Source organism: Miscanthus floridulus, chromosome 11 (genome assembly GCF_019320115.1).
Source record: "Miscanthus floridulus cultivar M001 chromosome 11, ASM1932011v1, whole genome shotgun sequence".
Classification (NCBI taxonomy): Eukaryota; Viridiplantae; Streptophyta; class Magnoliopsida; order Poales; family Poaceae; genus Miscanthus; species Miscanthus floridulus.
The window spans coordinates 3632696-3652616 of record NC_089590.1 but is presented as its reverse complement, the minus strand read 5'-3'; the positions used below and the strand labels follow the sequence as shown (position 1 = coordinate 3652616).

At 43.9% G+C, this 19921-nt stretch overlaps 1 protein-coding gene and 1 pseudogene across 1 annotated transcript; one reads left to right on the top strand and one right to left on the bottom strand.

Annotated features, from left to right (window-relative positions):
• The first annotated feature begins 2032 nt into the window (after positions 1–2032).
• Positions 2033–3235, top strand: LOC136494667 (uncharacterized; annotated as a pseudogene).
• Positions 3236–4478: 1243 nt separating this feature from the next.
• On the bottom strand, positions 4479–8429 carry LOC136493324 (protein REDUCED WALL ACETYLATION 3-like). Its single transcript, XM_066489396.1, has 15 exons — positions 8273–8429; positions 8100–8191; positions 7769–7897; positions 7615–7671; positions 7454–7526; positions 7053–7211; positions 6725–6874; positions 6354–6609; positions 6142–6259; positions 5892–5982; positions 5706–5794; positions 5545–5607; positions 5279–5335; positions 4923–5019; positions 4479–4847 (listed from the first exon to the last, which is right to left on the bottom strand). Exons 1-15 carry the CDS (start codon positions 8282–8284, stop codon positions 4677–4679), a joined length of 1614 nt encoding a protein of 537 aa, XP_066345493.1. The 5' UTR covers positions 8285–8429; the 3' UTR covers positions 4479–4676.
• Between the last annotated feature and the right edge of the window lie 11492 nt (positions 8430–19921).

Below are 19921 nucleotides of genomic sequence, written 5' to 3'. Positions count from 1 at the left end.
CCAGCGTCCGGTCGCGCGATGTGTGCCACGTGGCCCCTCGGTTTAACCTCGTCCACGTGATCTCAATGTCTAGTTAGCTTCGCGCCACGCGATAAGTTACGACCGGACGCGCTGCTCAAAGTGACCGGACGCTCCATCACTGGAGTCCGATCGTTTCCAGTAAGGTTCTAGAGACGATTTTTTTTGCGACCGGATGCGTCCGTTCATAGGTGATCGGACGCAGCTCCGAGTCCGGTCCTCTCTGGCTCATGAAGAAGCACATGTCAGCGTATGTCATTCCCTGACCTGGACACATGCCCTGCGTGTCCGGTCCTATTTCATCTCAGCGTCCGGTCAAAGAACCAAGGGCAGCCTTCAATGCGCACCACTGACCGGACGCAGGGTCAGAGTCCGGTCACTGCCCAAGGCAGAGTCCGGTCAATACGAAATAGCTTCTTTTGACCCCAAACTTCACCACCCTTGATCAAATGTGCCAACCACCAAGTGTATCACTTTATGCACGTGTGTTAGCATATTTTCACAAACATTTTTAAGGGTGTTAGCTTTCCACTAGATTTTAAATGTATATGCAAGTGACACTTTGATAACCGTATTTTGATACGAGTTTCACCCCTCTTAATAGTACGGCTATCGATCCTAAATGTGATCACACTCGCTAAGTGTCTTGATCACTAAACCGAAAAGCTCCTATCAATTTCACCTTTGCCTTGAGCTTTTTGTTTTTCTCTTTCTTTTCCAAGTCCAAGCACTTGATCATCACCATGGCATCACCATCATCATGTCATGATCCTCATTTGCTTCACCACTTGGAATATGCCACCTATCTCATAATCACTTTGATAAACTAGGTTAGCACATAGGGTTTAATCAATTCACCAAAACTGAACTAGAGCTTTCAACGGCGTCCATCCGTAGGAATAGGGAGAAGAGACGAAGAAGGGGGAGGAAGAGGGTGCGGCCGCGGTTCTTTTTTCGACAGCGGCGTAGGTCGCCGCCGCTGCACATGTAGCAGCAGCAACAGCGCCCGGAGGTAGGGGATGGCGGGCAACCTTGGGCGGCGGTGGTGGTGTCGCCCCTCCCGTCGCCCTAAGAGGTGATTCGGAGGGGTACGCGGTTTCTCCCAATTTTGGACTTATACTCTGAGTATATCACAAGTGCCTTATTTGAAGTATGCATGCGTGACAACTTTTTTTTTGAAACTTGCTTAGCACTTGCTTTCATTAAGTAGGGGTTAGAATGAAATCATACGCCCAACATCACTTCATGGTGTGACTGCCGTTGGTGATTGGGTTAACGGGAACACAAGGCACCGCTAGATGGTTGCATGCGTGACAACCATGCATCCTTGTATTAAAGTAGGCGGAAAGAAGACAAAAGCTAACCCATCCATATTATAAAAGATATATCTAAACTAACTAAGCACTGCCACAAATAGATTTACGAGAACAATGTTAAATTCAACGACCTATACAACATGCTGTTTGAAAAAAAAAGATTGCTTAGTTAATTATTAATTGATCTACCTCGAACAAATTAGAACGGCGAAGCAAGCATTGTTGCACTTCGCGTGAAGGAACCTGACACTGAGAACTTCAAGATCTATCGCCTCCAAACCAAATCATAAAGCAAGCGCATTAGCTAGCTCACTGTTGAAAATGCATGACGATTGACGAATTCGTTTTTTGCCTGTAGTGCCCATTGATTGATCAAACTAAAAACCAAGCGTGGCAAAGGCGATTTGGCCAAGCTAAGCATTTGGGACGAGCTATCTGCTAGCGGGGTCGATTCTAACGACCATTCTCATAATCTCATCTGCGGTCTGCCTAATCACAGGTGACAGGTACTCCACTAGCTGTTTGACTTTGACCAGCTGCCGATGTTGACATTTCCCCCACGTGCCCCGCAGATTCAGTTGCCTTCGACTTGCTCAACGTCTCATGGATGACTGAAGAACCAGTCGCTATAAAATGGAGCAGCCCCGTTCTGATGCATCTATGCTATCCGCCAATCTCCTCCTGTCCTCCATCACAAGATGCCACGCTCTAATCGTATGACCTACCGGTGCAACGCACAAGCTTGTCCTGCTGCTCGTAGTCGTCGTCGTCGTCGTCGCAGCAGCCATCTCGGTCGTCGCCGCGGCGGCGCATCGTCGACTCCTTCAGCTACCCGGTCCTTCGACGCCACCACGACGCAGGACCTGGTGGCGGGCACCAACACCTCCGTCCTCACGTCAGCCTCCCTCCTCTTCGACCACGACGGCGCCTTCGCCGAGTTCAACCACACCGAGGGCTTCCTGCTGCTCTCGCGCACCGTCGACATCTGGCGCACCGGCCCCGACGGCGGGGTCCCCGCCTTCGAGGCCTCCTTCAATACCGAGCTTCACGCTGAGCGGCGGCGGCCGCCGCACCCGTCGCGTTCGTCGTCCTCAAGGACAGCTACCCGACGCTGTACGGCACGGGCGGGCTCCGCGGCTTCGCCAACTACAGCGCGTCCGACGCCGCGGATGGCGCCACCCCCCGCAACGCTTCCGGCAGCCTCGCGTCCGTCGAGGTCGGCCCGGTGCGGTCGTATGGCCCGGACAACCCCGCCGTCGGCCTCAACGTCACCGTCACGCCCACCGGCACGGTGGCGGCTGCGCGCCGTGTGGATCGAGTACGACGCCGCCGGGCACAGGCTGTCCGTGTACGTCGCCGGCGCAGGGGAGGCGAGGCCGGCCGTGGCTCTTCTCGACGCGCGCCTCGGCCTCGCTGGACAGCGCACCACCGAGAAAGCGATGGTCGGCTTCTTCGCTAGCACCATCCAAGACATTCTCGTCGGCGTACGTGGCTGGAACCTGACGGTGGACAGGTTCGACAGTTCCGGGGGTGGCGGGAGGAAGAAGGGTGCCGCGTGGTGGGTGATACTGCTCGCGGTGCTCGGGTCAGTGGCAGCCACGGCCTGACGGCCGCCATCGTCGCCGGCGCCGCGGCGGTGGGCTACTTTGTCCCGTTCGCTTATGTTATGATCCTACTTTTTAGTTTATTTTTTAATCGGAACAATATTTTTCTTTCACAATAAATCAGCCATAGTGTTTCGGCTTTCAGCTTTTTTTTCAGTGAAGCCTACAGCAGCACGACACCATGCAACCCAAGATGTAGCCCCTCATTTATTGCCACGTATATAGGCCGCTTGCACGCTTATGTCAACAAGTTTAGCTCTTTTGGAATCAAAATATCTATGCCTTGATTATTTAGGATTTAATAAAACTTAGGAGTATTAACAAATTGTTTATGTATTTATTTATTTACTAGATATATGCCCATATGTTGCACTGGGGTCTTGACTTTTTTAAAAATCTATAAATCTAATTACATAGATAATAAAACACACTTCATGATTTTTATCACCTATAATATGTGTTGACATGATTAATTAGAAAAACTCAATTGAATAAATATTAATCAAATTAATATTTTAATCAATAAATTCATAATTAAGGGACATGAAGAACGTTAGCACTGTTGCGTAAAGCTCGACGCTACGAAAGGAACGCAACGCGAACCACTTTTAACCGAGTTGAAATGAGTAAACGGCGGAGATTTGAAGGTTAGTGGCAAACTCGTAATAAACACCATCTTCTACCTCTGTCCATCCAACCTCCTCACGTGAAGTGCATCGGGAAGAACAAAAAGAAAGGGAGGGGCTCCATCTGGGGCAGGGAGCCAGGGAGGATGGGATGGCCGGGCTGGTCGGGCTGTGCGGCGACCGGCAACTCCGCCGGCGCTGTGCTGCGCTGGTCCACACGGGGTTGGCTGGCAGGGCTTCGTCTCATAGGCTAATACTTAGTAATAGTATGAGAAATGGGTCCATTCTAATAATTTTGAGGAAGACTCGTGCATCACCTCATCTAAAATGAGTTGATTCCCAAACCAAATACTCTAAGAAAATAAGATTATTAATTTTTCCTAAAGATTCAGCCGAAATAAATAAAAAAGAAAAATACAAAACCGTCTTTGTAAACCGTTTATAACCGGCCAGGGAGGTAAAACAAACGGTTTTAAAAGTTCAGGAGGCGGTTTACCCGGTTTTAGAGTGCAGGGTTTTAAAAGTTTAGGGAGGCGGTTTACCCGGTTTTAGAGTTCAGGAAGGAAAACAGAGTTCCGCAAAAATTGAGGGAGGTAATGTGGACCTTTTTCTTGTTCATTCCAGCAGCAATATATTGATGCAACATTAGTTAGGCCTAATAGGGATCCATGGGCCATAATATTTCTGTCAGACGGAGGGAGGCCCAGTTTTATTTCTACTAGGCTCTGCCCCTGCCTAAGAGAAAGGATGTGATTCTTAGAATGCACTGTTCCTTTGATGTTAAGACACAGTATGGGAGGTTGGTGAAGTTTGTTAGATTGAAAAAAAAAAATCAGTCTGTTACATTCGTGTTTTCTAGCTATCCGATTTTGTGCAGATTCATTTCCACATGTAGCGAGCACTACAACAATCAATATGCGCGAACGAGCAGCTTCTTCAGGCAGTCAAACAAAATTATTATCGAGGCCAGAGTTGGAAAATACATACAAAATAAACGAATTATCAAGTTCATTTAATTACTTGGAATTTCTTCATCCCTGGGAAAGCAATGTGCTACCTGGGTTCAGTTATATGAGATAGCCAAAGACAGAGCAGAGTACCCCCCAAAGAGTCTAGATGTCTCCCGATACAGTTGGTAATTTTTGAAGAATAAATGAGCTGCAATATAGGCATGCGAAGATTGCAATCCCAGCGATAAAATTTTGATATAGACATTTGTTATCCCTGGTGGGGATAAAAGCCTCTTTTAGTATGTTTGTGAGCTTAAACACCCGGTATGATATCTGCAGTATAAGTCATGAAGTGAATATCTTTTTATAATTCTGTCCAAAGAAAGTTACTTTGAAGCTAGAGCTTACCGACAGAAATATCGTTGTAGTAAGTAAAAAGTTAAGCAACGGGTAATCTGGTAAGAAAGATAGAAGCAACTTTGGCTGTCCATTCGGAATACTAGACCTGTATAAAAGAAACCACTGCTTGGTTCGTGCGAAAACTGAAAATACAACAGAAACTCGAAAGTATTTCAACATTTTCTTTCAGAGATTCAATTTAATAAACTTCTGCTGCTGTGAAAGATCTTAGGCTGTGTATCGTAGTGATCAGAAGCCAGGAGTAACTCAAGATTGTTGTGTCATCATGATGTAATTGTTTTATTTTCAATAAAAAGCTTTCTTTATAAAAAAGAGTCAATAAAAAAGTTCGGTCTGGCACGTACCTGAGCCAAATGTGAAACTGAGAAATATAACTCTCCATTGTAATTTTGCCAAGCCAACTATGAAAAAAGGGATTAAATATATAGAGATGGAGTGAGCCGAACTATATGAAGCAAATACGAAAACAAATCGGTGAAGATCTAGATATTTTTTTAACCAACTTAGAAAGCTACCAAGAGATAATTTTGTTGCATCTTGAGTTTTAGTTTTGATTGCTCTTGATACCTTTCTAAGGGCTATAAGAAACATAAAAAATTTAAATACTTACACAAAAAGACCCAAATGGGTACTCCTCAACTGCTGGGTGCAATTCCGTAGGCAGGCATAAACACTGCAAGAAACATATGTCATCAATTACAATGAGAAGTTTCTGCCATATGCCATACTGGTTAGGATTTTTTTTTTGTGATAACAATTTGTTATGCATACGTTATAGGAATCCACGACGTGTAGGGATGGTACTTGTTATATGTATGTTTGTCCAACTTGTAGATATATTCATACCACAGATACCCAACCTAGAAGAATAATCAGAAATTGCAGTTAATAATTTTATTAAATATACACATCCTAGTCGGTGCATCAACACTGGCAAGAGAAGATCACGGAACTTACCATTAAGGAAATTGTAACAATGGTTCCTTTGATTAACACTCTCACCTTAGTCTCAGATTCTTCCAACTTCTCCATCCATCTTTCAACCTTATTGTTAGGATAGAAGGTTTTATGTTAGATGAACATGAGGTCAACATGAAACACTTAAATTAGACATACCAAAGGGAACGAGCTGTTTGATGTAACTTTGGATACCTAATACTCGTGAATGCAGTTCAAGGGAAATCTCTCTTTGAAATACTTACGTTGGGGGTGAAAGTAAGCATAAAGCATTCCAATGATCCATATGTAACGATCAAGGCCAGAACGGAAATGCCACTCGTGTAACAGGGGTAAGTTTACCTTAGAAGGCTCTGGATTTTTGTAGCCTGAATAAAAAGATCATTTATTTCCAGTCTTCAATTCTTGATCCATGAGAGAAAATGACAATGACATATAAAAAGAAATGCAGGGATACCTTACCAAACAGAAATGTAAGTGGTGCCCAAACAATTTCAAATACCCCAGGAATTTCCCATATCAAAATGACAGTCCAAAAGCAACTGGCAATCTTAATAGCCATGACTGATGGTATCTCGTTGTACTTGTTGAAAACAAATAATGATCCATATACCATAAGAGTAAACAGGGTATGCATTGGAGCGATATAATACAACATGTAGTCATTGTCAAGGACAATGCAACAGAATATCGCAAAGAAATTTACCCTCCACATCATCTGTATTAAAAGTAAAGTTGTTGATGTTCAGAATTTTAAAGGTGGAGTTACAAGATATCTAGATTACTCAAATTTATTGTTGTATAAAGAACTAAATTTGAGGTAGAATGGGTACCTGAGCAAATCTTGCGATACTGAAATCTTTCTTCTTATAGTAATATGAGAAATTCCCAAAACCAGTCATCCAGACATAGGAAGCAATGAACACACGGATTGCATTGTATATTTCTGAGGCAGCGAAATAGTGGTACATCAGAAATAAGACCTGGAATTGCATATTAAATATTTAGACACTTAAGCAGCCAAAATACAACTGGTGCTATTAAAATGCATTTGATATGTCAACACAATCAGGAGTTTATTGACAATCCCCAGTGATATATATAGATAGCTAAAAATTATACTATCAAAGAGAACTAAAGAAGTGATGTAAGATCAGCAACCTGCATCCACCCTCTCCACTCATCAGTTTGGTTGCGATTAAGATACAGAATGGACTTTCCTGTAATTGCTGACTTTTCAGGGTGCTTCTTAAGTGAGGTAATTGTCGATGTGATGATAAGAAGAATGTACAGAAACAGAAACATGTCGCGGTTGTAGCTCTGTCCAAAACAAAACAGGGATGAGCATGTTGGGAACAGGCCACAGTAGATCAGAAAACTTGAGGTCACAAGGACAGTCTTTATGTATCTGAACATTCTATAACCACATTCAACCAATGAATATCTGAAACATAGCATAACCACAATTTAACCAATGAAACCTTTGTTACATCTACCTCACTAGATATTCTGCTGAGAGTGTCAATGTCAAGATTAAGTAACAGGAGCGTCTTTAATCTTACCTTCTTGCTTTCTGCAAATATGTTTGTCCGATCACAGGTGTAAAAGTAAACCAGAATAATGCCAAATTCAGCTCTGCAAATGACCTAAGGACCATCAGTCATCACATATATAGCTAGAACTGCTAGAACAGATGTCCCATTAATTCAACGATCAATCTTACATGGCTCTCAGTATGGCACGGTTTTCAAGAAGAAAGGACTCGTCCAATGTTATAAACCTACACATCACAAGTCACAGCCACAGAGACATCAAGTTCCACAAACTGTGTACTATATAGTCCTGATGGGTTATTGTATCAGTAATTTAATCACTACCTTATTAATTTCGCTTTGGCAGACATGTTCGGTGACTTTGTCCATGGCGGTTTCGATTCACCTTCTTCAAGTAGAACTGTTTTGTCATCTTCTTTGATGGTTTTATTACCCACATGAGCATCCGAGTGGCTGCAGATGAAGAAACAATAATCCTAGCAAAGTTAGAGCAGCTGTTCTTCATCTTGTTTGTGATGCAACTACTGTAAGATCTGAACAAGAATTAACACTACGGCTACTAATTCACGGATCTTTTGACTGAAGAGAGATACTGATTCTTCAGTCCCAAATAAAGCTGAGTAAAACCAGGGGCTTCTGCAGAGATATATCTTACACTTTTTCATGAGACGATGATGCCCTGTATCCCAGGAATTCAGAGTAGACCCATGCGGCAAGGACAGAGGAAAGACCGAGCAGAAATGGCACCTGCAAGAAATTAGCAGAACTATGAGTGTTGTGAACCTAGCAATTAGTTCACCAATTAAAAGCATCAAACAAGGTTTTTACCAGAAAGGCCATCCTAACTCGTCAAGCTTTGTGCTGCCTGAGTGCCTGGTATGCTCACAGCTTCTATATAGTAGATTATTCCTAGAAATCAGTCATCAGTATCTACCTATCAATGGTGTCAATGTGTTTGATAGGTGGTATCCTTCGTAGAAGGTGAAACTAGGCTGAACAAGCTATAGACGGAATTGATTTATTAAACAGGCACGCCTAAAACTACTACTAGGGTGACGGAGTCAATGAACATCGGTTGCCTTGACTAATGAGCCATGACTAATTCTCAAAGACAGAGACAGAGACAGACACATGATTAGCGTTGCAGCCTCTGCTTTTTGTTGTCCGTGGTAGTTACCGAGAACCATTCACGTAGAGCTGTTCAACCATTGACTTTGAGAGAATTAGGGCAAGTATAATAAGAGGTTGCAAGCGGGCTAAATGCCGAGACGAAGGGGAGAGGGAAGGAGAAAGAAGAGAAGCGGGTTGTAAGCTTAGAGCCGGTTTAGACACGAGAACCAAGAAACTTTGTGAGAGAGATAAGTGGACCACGTATTAATAGTGAAGATGTAACTACTATATGGATGAGCTGAAAGGTAGACTGTAAGGATTTGTACAGCCAGCAGCCGGTTATATTATTAGCTTTGCTCGTGTGTTTGACATGAATTTGGATCCAAATTCCGAAGACATTATATCAAATTGTGGAATCTGGTGAAGCCATAAAGACAGGACCCTCGTGTCGTCTCGTGGTGCGGAAGTGACTCGGGGCGTCGGGGGCTCTGCTGCCGACGGTCAAGAGCCTGCCTCCGGCATGCACACCAGGCCACCGCCATTGCCAGGTGACCAGTGGTGTAGAGACACACACCCTCCACATTTGTCCCTTGCCAAGGATCTGCTGCCCCGCTCGTGCGCCTTCTCCGTGGAAGGATCCGGCATTCCGGCCCTCTGGTGCCAGATATTTAGTAGCAGTCTCCTCGTGAAAAGATATAAAAAAGCTATAGCAGGCTACAACGAAAGCGATTTTACTCAGCGATTTTATAGAAAAAATGGAAATTTTAATTAATTATCATAAAAACATTGAACTAGAATTTTTTATAAACACAAATACTTAATACATATATAAGATCTATGAGAATAGCAGATTATTTAAAACCATAGTCCAAGTCTATTACTTAACATTTATCATATCAATCAACGTATTCACTACTACGATAATTCAATATTCAACAATTTAATAATTATTTAATAGTTATATTAAGTAAAGACCCAAAGGAGAGACACTGATGCTCTCTATGTTATAATTCCAAGTAGTTTTGACTTTTCTAGATACCTTTTGTTATGCACTTATATATACATTATATCTAGATACATAATAAAAACAGTATATCTAAAAAAGTTTAAATGTCTTATAATTTACGTAAATGCTACGCGTCGTGCGCCGGGGAATGGGTTGTCGCAAGCAGGTGGCCGGCGGACGTGGCGTGCGGCACGCTGGGGGCCAGAGGTCGAGGGCATGACGGGGCAAGGCGAACAGACAGTAGAGCAGGACTGGGTTGCAGTCTTAGTTGGGAAACCCCACCGGGACTACCAATCCGGGACTAAAGGCTCGCCCTTGAGTCCTGGGCCTGCTAACCGGGATTGAATGGGCGCTATTTAGTTTCGGTTACTTATACCAACCGAGACTAAAGGGGCCTCCAGGCCGAGCCCGAGGGCGAGCACCTCCAGTCCCAGTTGGTTATACCAACCGGGACTAAATATTACTTTCTTTTCTTTTCTTTTCTTTTGCAGTTTCTTTCCATTGAATTTGTTTTCGTTTCAAATAGTTTTCATACACGTATTATATGCTATACTATTACGTCATCCGATCCATAAATAAGAACTAAACTAATTAAGTAAGAGCTTATATATTACAATATTACAATAATTTAAAACAAGTCATTACAAACTAGATGTCTAACTTAAAATATTCCATACTAGATGTCCAAGTACACCCAAAGTTCATGCAAACATAAGCGCAGCTAGATCAATGCCTTTGACTTTCTCATATTATCAACTCGGTGAAGTGTAGATCACCGATGTGGTATCCACAAATGTCATTTACGTAATCCAAGGCATTAAATAGTGCACTCTCCCTTGGTTCAAAAGTACGAGCACAGGGTCTACTAACGACGGTTAGTGGTGGTTGAGAAGTTAGTGGGTCAGATGATCCTCTCTTAGTCGCAAGTAGCTTCTCCTGAAATCCTTTCGTAGTGCATGTTGGCCATTCATTGGCATATTTCCAATCATAACCTAATGCATACATTGTTTGGCTAAGAATGGCTTCAAAGCTGCAACCTGCGTAGGTTAAGTCATAGTCCTCAACCTGTAATTAAGTGTTAGCAGAAAAAATGGATATGAGAATCAAGCTTTCCAATAACAACAAATCTGGATACAAGCTATGAGTTTGACTTCGACTTGCCATATCATTCCGGTTGTTTTGAGCCATCCTTTCACAAAAAGCCCACAACATCATGATAAGAGCCTGCATCCATAATGTGTATCGCCATGGATGAATAAGTAGGCAGGTTGTACCTAATATTTGCAAGCTTATTTACACATGCTAGGACATCATATTTTTGTGCAATAGCCTTATCAGGTGCCTTTGTTCCCACCTCTGAGATTTGTACAACACCTGTACCCCTCCTAACGGCGATGGAAAAGCCAACTTGACATTGCATCAATCGACCATTATCTACCTCAAAGCTCTCAACATCCACTCCCTCAACTCTGAAATTCAAGAGTGTCTCTTCAAGCCAAATGATTGGGTCAATTACCTACGGTACAATATTTAAGAAACACACATATATATACATATCAGAAAATTATTTTGTGTACAAACATATCTAAAACCTATTGATTTATTGAAAACATATAGCGTTGCTTACTATGCTAGGATGATTGAATGGTACATTCGGCAACCTTGGTTCGAATCCACGAGTAATACAATACCCCAACCTAGGACAATCAGTTTAGGGAGACATCTAGCCATCTCTTCTCACTAAAGTTAATATATAAAAATTCATATCACTTGAGTCAATTCATACATATATATACAAAATATCAAAATTCATATATATCACTAAAGTCAATATTTTTCATATATCAAAATGCATATCACTAAAGTGTATATATGAAAATTTACATGTAAACCCTATATCAAAATTCATATAATTAACTGGACCCTATATATATACCAAATGCATATCTATATACAATATATTATACTAAAGTCAATATATCAAAATTTATATCACCAAAGTCAGTATCTTTCCACATATATATAGATATCAAATTATATCAAAATATATCACTAAAGCAATTACAAGTTAGATCGAATACAAATAGCTAGCCAATTAGCTGGGTTGAGTGCTCGGTTTCACACAACACATGAAGGGATGAGGAGAGGCGATCAAGGTCGAATACCTGGTGGCAACAGCGAGGGCGAGGCCGGAGACAAAGGCGCACGGTGGAGACGATGTCGAGACCGGAGGCGCTGGTGGAGACAAAGGGCAATGGAGCCGCCGCGCATGCACCAGAGAGGAGGACGAGGGCACCGCGCGCGCTGAGGAGAGAGGATGAGGGCGAGGCGGCCGGATGGACGGATCAAGATGATGGGGCGAGGGCGAGAGGCCATGCACACCGGAGCCACCGGGGACGAGGGGCGAGGCCAGTCTCCGAAGACGAGGATGAGGGTGCCATCGCGCGCACCAAGAGAGAGGAAGAGGGCGATGCCAGCCTGATCGGGACGAGGGAGAGGGCGAGGCCGTGCGTGCTGGATCCGAGGATGAGGGTGAGGTTGGTTGGTGCCGGAGACAAGGACGAGGGCGCCACAGCGCGCGCCTAGGAGAGAGGCAAAGGGTATGGCCGGCCGGATCGAGATAAGGGCAAGGGCGAGGCCGCGCGCGCTGGAGCCAAGGACGAGGGCAAGGCCGACCGCCTAAGACGAGGAGGAGGGCGCCGTCACGTGCGCCTGGGAGAGAGGATGAGGGCGAGGCTAGCTGGATCGAGATCATGAAGGGGGCGAGGCTGCACGTGCCGGAGCCAAGGACGAGGGCGAGGTTGGACGGGCGCACGGTGCGAGTGGTGAGCGGTGGGGGTAGCGGATCCAGGTACGTGAGAGCTCTCGATCTCTGGGTGGCAGTGATTGAAAGGAGAGAAAGAAGAGAAGCGACGAGAGTATATGTATGGTGGGACCTTTTAGTCCTGGGTTGGGCCACCAAACGGGATTGAAAGGCTCTAGTCTTGGTTGGTGGCCCAACCCGGTACTAAAGGTTGTGACATTTAGTACCGGGTTGGGCCACCAACCGGGACTAGAGGCCTTTCTATCCCGGTTGGTGGCCCAACCCGGGACTAAAGCCAAATTTTGGCGCACGGCAAAACTGCTGCCTACCCGACAATTTCGTTTTCCTGCCCATGCAACAGTTTTTAACATTTTCTTTAACATAAATAATAGACTGCAAATTGAAAATTGCGTAGTAAAAAAAAATAAACCTAAAAAAATTGCAATACTAATTTGCTTTCATATACAATTTATAATGCTTTTTGTTCCATCAACTTGCAGACAGCCCATTCATGCATTGCATGGACAGACAGTCCTTAGATAGTCCAGAGCACATCGCGGAGGATGAATCCATCAACGTACCAGACAGCCCATGCAACAATTACGTTGCATGAGGTCACACCCAGCTTCTCCAGGCTTCGGCATTGCTCCATCTTCAAAACATTCTTCTACTACCTCTTGTGTGCATCATTACTGACTACGCGTAATAAAATTTGGGCAAACAACAACGGATGGATTGTGATCGAATTGGGCATAGCAGAACACTGCATGTCATCATGGGGAGATGAATGGCACCCGCGGTGGCCGGTTTTATAATTGTGAGCAACGAGTGATAGGTGGGATGAGTGGTGATCGCTCGTGGTGGTAGGTGGGGGTAGTGGTCGGCGTGGTAGGTGGAGGACTTTTAGTCCCAGTTTGTAACAAAAACCGGGATTTTAATCCTGATTGGTAGTACAAATCGAGACTAAAAGGTCCTTTTTTGTTGTTTGTGTTTATTATTCCGACAAAAATTCTTTGTGTTCTTATTTCTCTGATTTTTTATTTGCACATGCATTTCAATCCTACACGAGTTAAATTTCAATCCATACAAACATAATTATAATATCCATACAAATGAACCTAATGAAATATAATTAACTTACATACAAACATAATTAAAATATTCATACAAATAAACCTAATTAAACATGCATAACCGTCCCAATAAACCTAATTAAATATAACAATACGAATAAACCACCCTACAAACCAGCCGTAGCTCTAGCCTGTCTCCATTGCTAGCAGTGTATGTCTCGGATACAGTAACCACGGTCATTGTCTATGTAATACAAGGCCCGCACTAAAACAATCTCTCTTGCCTCACAACGCCCAAGACATGGTACCCCATAGATGTAGCCTACTGTAGGACTATTGATGGCCCGATTCAGCCTAAATCTCACGCAATACTGGATACTAGTTGTCGTCCTCTTGCCCAGGTCTTCCACGTAGTCCTAGGCATACCCCAGCCGCTCAATAGCTTGTGTGAGAATGGGCTGCATGCCACTTGCAGCATAGGTGAAATCAAAGAGCAAATTCTACAAGTGGTCAAAGTACAAATATCAGGAAGCGTTCATATAATAATAAGAATAAATAAACATTACTTTGATATCATACACGACGTACCACATCTATTTGGTTGAATGTCGTATGCCCTTCGCTCACTCGCGGCACGTCCAGATAATGCTCACGTAAAGCTTCTATCTTCAAGGATGAGAAATCAGGCATACGGTAGCCAATTCACTCAATTGCCTGTAAAGAAAGGCAGCACGATATCAATCTGGGTGCCTATCTTGATCGGCATCTGTCGTCCAGTCTACACGATGTCTTGGCGCATATCATCATTGTTCCTAATGTTGTTGAGACAAACATCAGTCAGGACATTGAAAAATGCGCGTCCACGGTAATGATTTCCAATCCCATATTGATACATCATACTGACATGGTATGAATTCTAAACGTATTGATACATGGCAAGTTTAAACATCCCATCGAGAGATATATAGAGTAATCCCGTTGAATCTTTCTAGTTTGGCAAGTTTGAACATGAGTTTTTGTTCAGCAATTCTGATATGCGTTGGACCTGTACTCCTGTTTGTATCTAATTATTTGTTAAGCATAAGTTTCTGATCTGGAACTTGACACTAAAACATCAGTACTTTTTTTTTGATGAAATAAAACATCAGTACTCGAGCAGTATGCTATTGAAGTAGTCATTTGATTGACATAGCAAGTAGAAAATCATATGGTCATCTCTATTTTTTTTGACCGAGTAGGCTTATAGATTACAGTTGCATACGACACCAACATTTTGATTGTATGCATGTTATGTATCTTCAAGCAAAGCAAGCAACCATAGAGTAGTTTTGACCTTATACAACGCCAGGCAATTACTGCCGGGTCGGAACCCTATAGCTGCAGGATTTTGACACTATGCCAGGACATTCACGTACCCTCCGGCGCACATACCAGCTGAGCTACACGATACATAACGGACGCTATTCTTTTAACTACACAATTTCAAATCTTATATTGTATATTTAGCACTGAAAGAGATCTCAAATGAAAAGGTTATTAACTGTAAAGATGTAGATCTCGTCTAGCACTCCAAGTTTGATGTTATCTTTGTCACCATTCAATATATTGTTAATCTTGTCAAATCTGATTCGGTAACTTATATTGAATATTTGGACTAGTAAACCTGTTGGAAAACTAGGTTTCCGACAAGGAATGAGGAGCAGGGTCTTCGCCTGGGCGGAGGCCCCAGGCAAAGACAGCTATATTGGTGGGACTGGATACAATTAAGGTTTCATAAATGTATTCACCCCAACTTACATGGGGTCTAACTCCCCCTTTTATAGGGTATCATTCACTGGGTACCCCTTTTACATATTTACCCATTGATAGCTATGGCATATTCCCAAGGATATCCTAGTACAAGCTTAAACTATTGGGGGGTAGTTTTGGTCTCCTCTGTCTCCACTGCCTTTGCTTCCTGGGCTCTAGCCATAGGTCCATTAGTGGCCTCCTAGAATCATGACTCCATTCTAGAATGTGCGGAGGCTCTGTTGCGCCAGTTGGGACCTCCGTTCTTAATGCCTTCGGTCTTGCCCTGCAGCCTGCTCGAGCCGCCCGGGCCTTCGCCTTCGTCGGTTGGCCTCCACACCGTTCCTTGGCTGTGGACCTCCATCTCTGAAGGCCTTTGCCATCGTTCTTGGACCTTCATCCAGCCGGAGGGTGCCGCCGAAGGCTTGTTCCTAAAAAGTCCTGCAAAACGCACATCTCATGATTTCATTAGTTCCTTTGGTTAGGGCCTAGGCTAGCCTCCGTGGCTCAAATGTCAATGTCCCAACAGTTCCCCCCTTGAGGGTTTGGTCTGATGCAGGCAGGCCACAAACCTCAATTTCTCTGCTGACATTGAGCTGCGGAGGCTCCCATGGAGGCTTTCCGCGGAGGCTTTCCCCCTTCCCCCCTAGGAGGCGTTGTGTCAGACCTATTTGTGTGACATGTCACATTTTGGTTTGGTGCGGTGGCTCCCGAACCGACATGTGCATCCAACGGATGTGACTGTTGGGTGCAGAAGTTGAAGCATCTGTCCGAGGGCTATATAAGGGCATGGTAGGTGGAGGCTCCCTCACCCCATCTGAGCCATCGCTTTTGCTTGCTTGCGCTTTTCCAAGCTCTTGTTTGACTTTAGCCTTCGCTTGATTCCACTTTGCCTTCGGTTTGCCTTCGCTTCCTTGTGCTTTCCTTAGCGCTTAGAGGTGGCTTCTTTTGCCGGCTCCCATCCCCGCCGGGCTTCAATATTTGGCCTCCACTCTTGCCTTCTTGGTGTTAGGGCTAGCGGATGGTCTCAACATTTTGAGGAGTGTATGTTGACCAGTGCGGAGGCTATTGAATTAGGGGAGGACCTTGCTGGTGTTGAGGTCTCCATCGGAGATCTTATCACTGCCGAGGAAGCTGAAGACATGGCTGGTGTGGGCAAGACATGGGACTTCCGGCCTTCACTCATGACTACGGATATGGTCAAGGCTCTAGAGCAGGAGGGCTATTTTGGCGAGGGGAAGGTGAATCCTTCGCATGGCGAGACAATGCCTAGGTCTCAGGCTGCTGACGCCGTCATGTTCCGTGACTTCTTTGCTTATCGTCTTCGCTTCCCTATGGCACAGTTTCTCTGCCATGTCTTTGAAGCTTTTTAGGTACAGCTGCATCATCTTACCCAACGATATTCTTACTTTAAGCAAATTCTATTGGGCTTGTCTGTCTTATGGTGCGGAGCTGCATATTGGTACCTTCTGCGAGTATTATGAGCTCCAATGATAGCCTCAGAGAGTCGGCGAAGACCAGCTTTTGGATCAGTATGGTAGTTGCGCTTTCATGCCTAGGAGGCAGCTGAAAGGCAAGAGGCTAGAGATTTCTTATGCCCAAAAGAATAAGTGGAAGAAGGATTGGATGCAGTATTGGTTTTATGTCAGGACTGGTGGTATGACTTCCATGGATAGTGAAGGGAATAAGCACACTCGTTATCCACTGGCTTCCGTTATGACTTCGATGAAGCCTTCGACCCAAGAGACTCGTGAGGGCCTTTGCTTTGGCCTATCATTACTCTAGAGGCCGTGATCTAGTTGAGGAGATGGTGGCATCTAAGTGCTGGCCACTCGGTCGAAATAGGCCCATGATGAGGATCAAGATGGTCAGCCTCCCTGTTTTTGGCGAAGGTGTTGGGGTTCCCTTCCCTTGCTTCGATATAGCGTGAAGGGAGGATGAGACTGCTAAAGAGTTTGTTGCGGCTATCAAGGAGGGTGCACGTGTGACAGGTCCTAATATGGCTAGAGGGGGGGGGTGAATAGCCTATTTAAAATCTACAAATCAACTAGAACAATTTGATTAGTATGACAAATGGCGAAATGCAAACTTGGTCTAGCTCTACAAGGGTTGCAAGCCACCTATCCAACAATTCTAGTAGCAATGATCACTTGACACACCACTTGCAATCCTATTCGCTAGATGAACTTGAATAACAATGCAAGCTCTCAATTCTAATTACACTAAAGAGCTTGCTACAACTAGTTTGCGAGAATGTAAATGAGTGAGTAGGATGATTATACCATCGTGTAGAGGAATGAACCAATCACTAGATGAAGATTAAGCCAATCATCAGAAGAATACAAATGACAAGAGACAACCAATTTTCTCCCGAGATTCACGTGCTTGCCAACACGCTAGTCCCCATTGTGTCGACCAACACTTGGTGGTTCGGCGGCTAAGAGGTGTTTCACAAACCTCGTCCACATGATTGGACATGGTAAGAACCTACCCACAAGTGAGGTATCTCAATGACATGAGCAATTTACTAGAGTTGCCTTTCGGCACTCCACCGAGGAAGGTACAACTCCCCTCACAATCACCGGAGATAGCCACGAACAATCACCAACTCGTGCTGATCCTCCACTGCTGCACCAAGCCATCTAGGTAGTGGCAACCACCAATAGTAACAAGTGAAATCCATAGCGCAACACGAATACCAAGTGCCTCTAGATGCAATCACTCAAGCAATGCACTTGGATTCACTCCCAATCTCACAATGATAATGAATCAATGATGGAGATGAGTGGGAGGGCTTTGGCTAAGCTCACAAGGTTGCTATGTCAATGAAAATGGCCAAGAGTGAGAGCTTGAGCCAGCCATGAGGCTTAAATAGAAGCCCCCATGAAATAGAGCCGTTGTACCCCTTCACTACGCACAAGTCGAGGTGACCGGACGCTTCGGTCCTATTGACCGGACACAGGGCTCAGCGTCCGGTCGCCCGATGGCGGCCACGTGTTATTCTGTGTTCAACTGGAGCCACCGATCTCAACGGTCAAGACTGGACCGGATGCTTTGGCACAAGTGACCGAACGCTGGACCCCTAGCGTCCGGTCATTTACAGTAAGCTCCCAAGGACGGTATTTCACGACCGGACGCGTCCAGTCGACCATGACCGGACACAGCCAGCGTCCGGTCAGTAACCCTGACTTCTATGCAGCCATGTTAGCGTGATCGGATGCTGCCATCCAACGTCCAGTCAGTCCTAGACTCAGCGTCCGGTCGCATGACCGACGCTAAGTCTTCACTGCCACACCTGATCGGACACGCCGGTCACCCTGAGACCAGCGTCTGGTCAGTTGTGAATCAGCGAGACTGACCCTCTTTCAACTCTATCTCCTTTACCCTTGCTCAAATGTGCTAACAACCAAGTGTATCACCTTGTGCACATGTGTTAGCATATTTTCACAAATATTTTCAAGGGTGTTAGCACTCCACTAGATCCTAAATGCATATGCAATGAATTAGAGCATCTAGTGGCACTTTGATAACTATATTTCGATACAAGTTTTACTCCTCTTAATAGTACGGCTATCTATCCTAAATGTGATCACACTCACTAAGTGTCTTGATCACTAAAACAAAATGGCTCCTATATTTTATACCTTTGCCTTGAGCCTTTTGTTTTTCTCTTTCTTCTTTTCTAAGTTCAAGCATTTGATCATCACCTTGGTATCACCATTGTCATGATCTTTGCCATTGCTTCATCACTTGGAATAGTGCTACCTATCTCATAATCACTTAGATAAACTAGGTTAGCACTTAGGGTTTCATCAATTAACCAAAAACAAACTAGTGCTTTCAATCTCTCCCTTTTTGGTAATTGATGACAACCCTTACACAAAGATATGAATTGAAATTTTAATTGAATCTATGTTGCTTACCCAAGCATATTCACCATGTGTAAAAGAATGTGGACAAGTTTCATGAATTCCAAATGGTAGCAATTGCTCCCCCTACATATGTGCTAAGAGTTTGGATTGTAGCTTGCACATATGCTTAGATAGGAAATATAGGAGTCAATTTCTACCCAATGATGCTAAGGTATAAGAGATGGACCTTTGAAGCGTGATACCAATCGGAGTGCACCAATATACCATCCTTAGCACAATTAGTAACTAGACATACATAAGAACTAGAATACCCCATGAGATCAATATTACAAGCAAGTGTCTAGTTTCCATAGAATGAACATAAGTCTAGTTACCTTAGCTTAATATCACTTGGAGACTCTTGAGATGAAATCATGAGATAACCTATGCATGCTAGATTTTCATTTCATCATTCAAATCTACAACTAGCATACATCACACAAGCATGGATATTGATCTTTAAAATTTGTGCTATGCAAGCAAAAATATGAAATGCACATTCCAATGCAATATACAAGTTTATGAGCTTGCTCCCCCTACTTGTGTGCATTTTTTGATTGATCCCCTTACAATGTACAATGTCATTTCATTTGTGAATTTCTCTCCCCATACTTGTGAATTTCTCTCCCCATACTATAAGTTTACGAGTTTGCTCCTCCTATCTTAATATCTTTGTGAATTTCTCTCCCCCTTTGTCAACAATTAGCACAAAAGGTGAGGTCAAATTATAGATATGTTGGGGTGAAACCATGTGAAATGAGGATCATTTTTCCAATTTGGTTCAAT

Bases quoted from the DNA above. Each gene is read 5' to 3' on its own strand.
- LOC136493324 (XM_066489396.1), bottom strand. The intron at 7,672-7,768 runs GTAGTGATTAAA...TGTGATGTGTAG, and splicing joins GCCAAAGCGAAATTAATAAG to GTTTATAACATTGGACGAGT. The intron at 7,212-7,453 runs GTAAGATTAAAG...TGTTTTGGACAG, and splicing joins TATTTGCAGAAAGCAAGAAG to AGCTACAACCGCGACATGTT.